The sequence below is a fragment of the Zosterops lateralis genome (assembly GCF_965231275.1).
Source record: "Zosterops lateralis genome assembly, chromosome: 9".
Classification (NCBI taxonomy): Eukaryota; Metazoa; Chordata; class Aves; order Passeriformes; family Zosteropidae; genus Zosterops; species Zosterops lateralis.
Window position 1 is genome coordinate 5737355 of NC_139769.1, and position 8621 is coordinate 5745975.

The following is an 8621-nucleotide window of genomic DNA, read 5'->3' on the forward strand; positions in this document are numbered from 1 at the left end:
GACTCCGGGGCGGGGCCTCAGCCACACCGGGGGCGGGGCCAAAGCGCGGGGGCGGAGCGAGCGCCGGGGGCCGGGCCCATAGACCCGCCCCTTAAAGGCGCAGCGCCCCCTTTACGGCACCGTCTCTGTCCATAGCCCGGCCATGGCCAGTCTTACAGACATCCCTGCTTATCCCCCTGAATTCCCCCGGCCTGGCCACTATCAGGCGTTTTTTCCAAAGCGGAGGTGCAGGAAGCTCGCCGCTTCTCCAGAGAAGGGCAGCGAGGATGGGGAAGGGTCTGGAGTACAGTCCTGTGAGGAGCAGCGGAGGGAGCTGGGGGGGCTCACCCTGAGAAAAGGAGGCTCAGGGGGACCTGGAGGAGGGGGCAGCCAGGCAGGGTCAGGCTCTGCCCCCAGGGGACAAGGGACAGGATGAGAGAAATGGCCTAAAGTGGCACCAGAGGAGGTTTAGGTTGGACATTAGGAAGAATTTCTTCAGAGAAAGGGTGATTAGATATTGGAATGGGCTGCTCAGAGGTGCTGGAGTCTCCATCTCTGGAGGTGTTTAAGGAAAGACTGGACGTGGCAATCAGTGCCATGCTCTAGGGGACAAGGGGGCGATCAGCCACAGGCTGCTCTTGATGGTCTCAGAGATCTTTTCCAATCCAATTGATCCTGTGGTTCTGTAATTCGTTTTCTCCAGAGAGAGAAAAAGAGATCCCTTTTTCTTTGGGACGGACACATTCTCTTTTTCTGAAACGCTGCTTGTTACCTACAGACGTATTTACCGTGAGAGCCGAACATCTGACCCTTCATCAACACACGCTTCCCTTCATCCACTCGACTTCCCCTTCCCTCCCTGTCACCCCTGAGGCTCTCCCCGCCCCGGGCAGAGCGCAGATCCCCTCCTGCCCTCCCCAGCTCCGGCCCCATCCTGCACAGCCGGTACCAACTCCGGCCACGCTTCTGTTCCAGCCGCGCTGACTTCCTTTACCGGCGGCTCCCGGAGGCGGGGCCGGCCCGGGGCGGGAGGAGCGGGGCCGGAGGAGCGGGTTCCGGCAGCGGCCATGCTGCGGCTGTGCCGGGCCGTGTCCCGGGCCGTGTCCCGGGTGTCCCCGGGGCTGTGCCGGGCGGTGTCCCCGGTGTCCCCGGTGCTGTACCGGGCCGTGTCCCGGGCCGTGTCCCCGGGGCTGTGCCGGGCCGTGTCCCCGGGGCTGTACCGGGCCGTGTCCCGGGCCGTGTCCCGGGTGTCCCCGGGGCTGTACCGGGCCGTGTCCCGGGTGTCCCCGGGGCTGTGCCGGGCGGTGTCCCCGGTGTCCCCGGGGCCGGGCGGGGCTCGGGGCCGGGCGGGCGCGGCCGGGGCGCCCCGGGGTGCGGAGGTGCAGCTGAGCGCGGCCGGCGGCGGTGAGTGCCCGACCCGGAGCACTGGTGTTTCCTGGTGGAATCGCCTCGGGGCGCTCACGGTTGTTTTGCGTTCAGTTATTTCAGTTTTGCAGGAATAGTGCTGCTGAATGAACAGCTAGCTACCTTCCCCCCCCCTTAAAGTTGTGTGCAGAAGACCTCAATGCAGGAAGTTTTGATTTGCATACTTTAGATTTTTTTAACAGCATTAACGTGCAGTGATAAAGGTGGGACAGGACCTTGACACGCCTGTGCACATTTATCCGTGACAGCCACGAAGCGGTTTGAAGTTTGGTTCAGATTGCCGTGAATTTACTGTGCAACTGTTGCAGGAGCTTATAAACAGCTCTTGGTGTTTTGCTGGTTACAAAGACATCAAGTAGTTACATCAATAGTTACTAGCTGTAAATTTCCTTTGCTGTTCGCCTGTGTCTCCGTTCCAGTGTGACACATCTCTGGTTGAGTGTCTGGCCACCGCCACAGGCAGAGGAATAAACAGAGACTCCCAGCAGGGCAGAAAGACCAAGCAAGGCAGGGGTGAGGTACAGCTGTGCACCGACAGCACAGCAACAGCATCTGCCAGGGTTAAGGCCTGGGAAGGGAGCAGGAGTCCAGACAAGGAAATAGGAGATGTTTTTTTTTCTCTCCAAAGCATACAGAGGCCATTGGATAATAATTTACAAATCACATGTGCAAAGGAGAAGTAGGTAGGTGTTGTGGTTTTGTTTTTCTGCTTGGACTTAGGAACTTTGAGTGGAGTCCTTTCTGCTGATGAGCTTAGAATGTTGAAGTTAAATGGAGTTCAGTTTCAAAATGGTTCTGGAACATGAAGTGATCTGTCTGTGCTGTTCTCAGGCTAACAGCAATCCCAAGAGGATGGTTTCCTTCATTAGGGAATGTACTTGAACACAGTAAGACTGTACAATAAAAATAAATTAAGCAACATTCAAAGGAGAAACCTAAGATGGATCATTTGGATTTTCATTTGTTGTTTGGGGCTTTTTTTCCCCACAATTCTGCAGCGATTCTAACATATTTGTTCTTGGATGTTCTGTTCATTTTCATTTTCACTGTCTTTTACAGTGCTGCTGAATTTTACAGTTGTTCTGCATAACTGGGTTTTGTAGACATGGTGTGCCACCTCCAGTTTTAAAGTAACTGATTGTTTAGAATATACTTTATATGCATTTTCAGGAAGGAGAAGATGCAGCATATGCAGATATTATTCCCAGTTGAATTACTGTGTCAGAGATCTAAATGAAGTATAACTGAAATTGTCTCCTATTACTAAGGTATTGCTGAAATCCTAATGAACCGACCCCACGCGAGAAATTCACTGGGAAAAGTATTTGTAAATGAAGTGAGTATGGGCCTGGCCTGTGAGTGTGTTTGGAACCATGATCACTAACTGACTGCAGTGAGAATAGTTGTGGGAAATCTAAAAAAAACTCATGATGAAGGGCAGTGGAAGATGGCATTGGGGCAAGGCAGGTGAACCTGGAGAAAAACAGAGTGTAACAGTTACTGCCTGATGTAGACAGAGCTATCTGGGTTATTTAAGCTAGCTAATTTAATTTAATTTATTGAAGTTAATGCAGATGCAAGTTAATGTCCTCACTTGTGTCATTACAACAAAAGCATACCCATTGTCACACCTTAGCAGGTGGTGACAAGGATGTCATCAAGGATCTTCAAGGATGACACATCCTAGAGAAAGTCTGGCTCATGCCTGGACAGGAAGGGAAGTTTTAGGTACAGCAAAGGTTCATCTCTGAGTGGAAGGAAAAAAGAGATGGGCAAATGTGTCAATCTAAATTTGTAATGGAAAAAACTACAGGTTCCACTTACATAATTTCCATGAATTTTCTGGCAGCTGCAGGGAAGAAAAAAAAAACACCTAAAACATTTCTATCATAGATTAGGAACTTGCTATAATTTCAGTGTATATACACATCCATATGCCTAAATTTTTTCTTCTCCTGTCTGCACTCCCTCCCTCGTAGCTGTTCAGTGTCCTGGAACAGCTCCGCTTTGACGAGCAGGTGCGTGTGGTGGTGTTCAAGAGCCAGGTGAAAGGAGTGTTTTGTGCAGGTGAGTACCAAAGGCTCTGCAAACTGTTCTCAAAAAATGTGGTGGCCCTCAGGGCCATGCGCCAATCAGATCAGGCAGAAAAGCAGTTGGAAATGAGTGCTAAAAGATATAAAAATAAATCTGTCAAAAGGATGCAGAGGAGCACCCTCGTTACCTCGTTATCCACACTCCAACTTCCATGGACCTCACTTAACTAGAACGCTATTATCTCAAGTGTTTTTAAATGATCTGTCATCTGAGAGGGACAGGAGGGAGCATTTCAGATGTCTTTTCCTGGATTCTAACCTTTTTGTCCTTTATTTAGGAGCAGATTTAAAAGAACGTGCAAAGATGGATGATGCAGAAGTTGGAGAGTTTGTTAGAAGACTGAGAAATCTTATGGATGAAATAGGTAAAGGATTATATAGTTGGAAAATTTATCCTAGACCACCTGTAGTGAAACATTTAGAAATGCTGTAGGAGGGGATAACTAGAAGGTTATCCACCTAGGAGTAGCTTTCTAAATGGCTTCAGCTTATGGCTGAAAGAGAGATCCAATTAGAATTAAATACCAACCATCCTGCTGCCCTTCCAAGGACAAGATGCATTCCTTATCCACAACAAAGCACATACACACCTATGTAATAAATACCTGCTCTGGGAAAGCTTTTATTTATTCCACACTTCTGTGGAATCCTTGGGAGGCAAGTGTTGTGTTGGTTGTCCCACTTCCTGTACATGTTCAAAAACACTCAGAATATGGGAGAGACCTAAGAACATGGATTTGAATCTCTGAATGGATTTGCTAAATGGATTTGTGGAATGTCAGGGGGCGTTGTATCTACAACTCCCTCACCTCCCTTTTCTTTTTCTTTGCAAAAGGAATATGAACTTCTGCAATTAATTTTCTTTCCCTATTCATGAATTATTCTGCTCTCACTAGAAAGAAATACCAAAGTCAAATCTGTCTAAAATACCAATCAGAATTGCAATAATTTTTAAAAAATGACAGGAGCAGTCAGAGGGGTGGGTACAGCAGAGAAGTAGCTCACCTCTGAAGTTTGCATCCAGCTGCCTGAGTATTTTAAAAAGTATCTAGCAGCTAATCTCCAGATACATCAAGTTCCTCAACTATGAGGTAACCTAGTTAAACAGTGTTTACTGTTACTGTTTTCAGGAGCCTTGGCTAACAAAAGCACCACAAAAACTGAGTGTTGTGACAGGGCCTAGGGATGGTGTCAACTCTTTGGCTGTTTAACTGCAACAGATGAATATTCATATTATAAAATTGCAAGGAGAGGACTGATCCTGTTTTGCATTGCAGTATTTTGTGTTTGCAAGCTTCTTTGCATGGAAGAAGAACATTTTGTATTCTTACAAAGAAGGGAAAAGTGCAGGAAGATCATCTTTACTGTTTCCAAACCAAAAACTCGTGGCAGAAGAAAACGAGTTCTTGAGCAATTCTTAACTGAAAGCTTTAGAACGTTAAGGATTTAAATTCCAGGAGCATGTGAACGAAGAATTTGTGGAACACAACTGTGCAATGTGTGCTCTCTCCTGTAGCTGCCCTGCCCGTGCCCACGATCGCTGCCATCGATGGCTACGCCCTGGGGGGTGGATTGGAGCTGGCCCTGGCCTGTGACCTCCGAGTGGCAGGTTTGTGCTGCTCACTGTAGCAATCTCCTGGTAATTAACTGATGGCTGTGTTTTAAGGGGAACTTACACACTTGACAGTGGATTATTAATGGAATGCAGAAGCTTGAGAGAAATTTAACAGAAGGTTGCACAGAAATTGTGGCATTTAGTTACTATTTGGATAATGGTTCCTGTGCTAAAAAGTAAAGCCTATTTTTAGGTAAGATTAGTATTGCTTTAGGAAACTGCTTATTAGTAGGGTTGAATAGTTATTGTAACTTAATACTGGGTCAGATAGACTGTGGCTAGATCTAACCTTCCCAGTTTAAATCAGTTTGGGTTGGAAGACTTATTTCTTCTGTTTTCATGCTTCCATCCATTCTATTCTATCTAGCAGGGACCCGAGGTTCATTTTTCTAGCTAAAATTGCTATACTGGAGTAAGCTAACTTGAGATGGACATTGAATAAGTATTGTAGTATTCAGACTTTCTGGCTACTTGGAGAAATGGAGTTCCAATTAAGTACAGACAGCTTCTAATTTTATTGATCAGTTCAATCTGGAAAACTTCTAGTTATGCAAATCAAAATGTAGCTAAATTTTCTTTTTTTTTTTTTTTTTTTTTTTTTTTTTTAAATAGCTTCATCAGCTAAAATGGGCCTCATTGAGACCACACGAGGACTTCTGCCTGGAGCAGGTAACCTTCATTAAATCTTAACCTTCATTAAACCATCATTAATATTCATTAAATCTCATTTTCTCAGCTGTATTGTAAATATTTTGCCATTAGAGCGTGTTCTTGAACACTTGAAGTGTTTTGAATGTAAATTAGAAGTAGCATCTTACAGTCACGAAAAAGATCTATGAATCAAGAGTTCTGTCTCAGACTTACTCTGAATTTAGCAAAGTCAAAGGCCTTTTTTAGTAAAAGGCCTTTCAGATGCCTCTAAAAATGTTAACATATTCAGCCAGTAGTTATTAAAGAAACATATGATCCCTTCATTTTTTAAGCCTCCTGGTTTTATAAGGAGACAAATACTACTGGGGCATTTGTCAGAAATGGAAAATTATGTTTTCCCCATTGTCCTAAGGTGGAACCCAGCGCCTGCCCAGATGTGTTGGAATAGGTCTTGCAAAGGAACTCATTTTCACTGGCAGACAGATTGATGGAGAACAGGCAGCCTCCATGGGGCTGGTAAATCACTCAGTGCCACAGAACAGCGAGGGAGATGCAGCTTACCAGAGAGCTTTGGCTTTGGCTAAAGAAATCCTGCCCCAGGTAAGTGCATTGCTCATGGCACCAATGTAAAAACAGCGTTTGTGCTCCTCCTGAGAGAGCAAACACCTGAAATTCCTTCCTCTGAAATAATGAAGTCTTAGTTCCTCATCTTTAAGTCTCTTTAAGTCTGTTCCTTTTTATGAATGCAGTTTCTGTAGGAACAAGTGTTAACATCCAGATGCTTAACCCACAGGACTGTTTTACCCCCCAGCTGCAGCCACACAGACCTGCAGGACACATTGAAACCTCACACTGTGTTCATCTGTGAACTGCAGACAACACCAAACTGATTTTTTAAAAAATACTTATTAACTTACTGCAAATTTATGTAGACTAAAATGTCATTTGGAGCTAGGATAATAATACAATAATTATCTATTATGAATTAATGTGAATTTAATTATTTTAAAATATTTTTTGTGGTTGTGTTTTGTTTTTAATAAAGGCACCATTTGCTGTGAAAATGGGAAAACTGGCAATAAACAAAGGAATGGAGGTAATAATTATTTTTGTTTCAATATTGAGGTGAATAAAAAGATTATTAGCTCTTACAAATTACTACAGTAAAAATATTTAGAATGGATGAGTTATAAATTTTTTCTTTACATCAGACATTTAAAACCATTTCCAAGGTTTTAAAAATAATCTTTAAAGATAAAAATGGCAGGATTCTTTTTTCTACAGATACTAACACTGTACTTCTAATATTGGAGTAAAGATCACTTACTATGACTGTTTGAGAGTGACTGAGTGCTCTCATTGATTTGAGAGCTTTGAAGTAGCTTTGAGGGCTCAAACCTCACACCTTTCCTCTCCTCCCCAGGTTGACATTGCATCAGGAATGGCTATTGAGGGGATGTGCTATGCCCAGGTAAACTGCTTTCGGAATTCATTCCTGAAAGGAACAACTGTATGTTAGTTATAAAATGAGCTTTACAAATGGTCTTAGTTTAATTAAAAACAAATTCTCCTGTAGTTCTTTGCAGCAAGTTTTGAGAGCAGGCACCTTTCTCAGCTAATGAAACAATACAGGGTATTACAATATTACAATATAATGTGTCTCTCAGCATATTTTAAGATGATGAAATATGAAGATTATGGAAAACTGTTTTCCTATATAGATCTATGGGTTTTTTCTTAAGTGCTTGGTTTGTGAGTTACACTACAGCCTTGTCTCTTTTTTCCTAATTGCAAAACATGGAACTTTACATATCATTGAAAGAAAAGCAATCTTGGTCTTGGACCACTACTGCCAAATTAGTCAGGACTTACAAATGCATCATACTTGTTGTAAATGGAGAACATACCTCCTTCTTCTTTTTCTCATGCAGAATATTCCCACCAAAGACCGTCAGGAAGGGATGGCTGCCTTCAGGGAGAAGCGACCACCTCGGTTCACTGGCAAATGAGGCTTTCTGCTTCCTCTTGAGTTTTTGGTGATAAAGCAGGACTGAGGAGGATCCACTGATTTCTTAGGATTATTTTTATGACACCATTCTGTGCACTTAACTCCTTGCCTAGGACTGCATTTCTAACTACTCCACTGGATCATTTTTCTGTATGAATCTCCAAATAAAGATTTCACTTTGTACACCTGATCTTTAAAGCGTGTTCATCTTAAGTCAGGGGTTATGGCTCTCACACAGATGTCAAGTAAGGAATGTGGAGAAGCTCTGGCTCACCATAAGCAAATTTTTTAAAAAAGGCAGAAAACATACTGCATCTAAACAGGAAAAACAAACATTGGAGAGAAAATCAATTTATAAAGATGTATCAATGCTCTTCCAGCAGTACTAGCACAGAGCAGTGGCCCTTCACCCCAGCTCTGCTGTGAGTAGTGTATCACTGACCCACTCTATGAACCCAAATTCACCTCCCTTTGGAACCAGTGCTTGAGACAACACAGGGCCATCATATCAGTCTGTGCCAGACACCCCAAGCACATAAATATCTCTCCAGCACCTGTTTTCCTCTGTTGGCTGACTGGAAGTTGAGATTATTTTCTCCCTCTGCTTTGAGGTTCTCCAACACTAAAATATGCCACACAATTTAACTCTACAGCTTCTTAATTCCTTAGACTGGGGCTTTCAAGCAAAAGTGAACTAATCAGCAAATGTGGTTTTAGGAAATGCTTTATAGGAAATGATTTATAGGTTATCAAAATAAGATGTGGCTTACCACATTGGAACTCGGTGCTATGAGAGTATCAAAGGAAACCACAGTTTCATTTGTGCCAAAAGGGTGTGGGAACCTTACCA

General features: G+C 43.9%; 1 protein-coding gene across 2 annotated transcripts; it reads left to right on the forward strand.

Moving 5' to 3' along the window:
• Positions 1–110: 110 nt before the first annotated feature.
• ECHDC2 (enoyl-CoA hydratase domain containing 2) lies at positions 111–7961 on the forward strand. 2 transcript variants are annotated; one of them, XM_083867579.1, is made up of 10 exons: positions 111–293; positions 2673–2740; positions 3384–3471; positions 3776–3862; positions 5014–5106; positions 5725–5781; positions 6176–6363; positions 6809–6859; positions 7187–7234; positions 7695–7961. In XM_083867579.1, the coding sequence occupies exons 1-10, from the start codon at positions 143–145 to the stop codon at positions 7770–7772; spliced, it is 909 nt and encodes a 302-aa protein (XP_083723705.1). In that variant the 5' UTR covers positions 111–142; the 3' UTR covers positions 7773–7961. The 2 variants fall into 2 exon arrangements, with proteins under 2 accessions (XP_083723705.1, XP_083723706.1); XM_083867580.1 differs by lacking the exon at positions 111–293 and adding an exon at positions 1333–1383.
• The last annotated feature ends 660 nt before the right edge of the window (positions 7962–8621 follow it).

What these genes read in the sequence shown, in the direction of transcription:
- ECHDC2 (XM_083867579.1), top strand. Translation starts at nt 143, where the DNA reads ATGGCCAGTCTTACAGACATCCCTGCTTATCCCCCTGAATTCCCCCGG. An exon ending in AGGGTCTGGAGTACAGTCCT is followed by an intron (nt 294 to 2,672) that starts GTGAGGAGCAGC and finishes CCTATTACTAAG; the next exon opens with GTATTGCTGAAATCCTAATG. An exon ending in GAAAAGTATTTGTAAATGAA is followed by an intron (nt 2,741 to 3,383) that starts GTGAGTATGGGC and finishes CCTCCCTCGTAG; the next exon opens with CTGTTCAGTGTCCTGGAACA.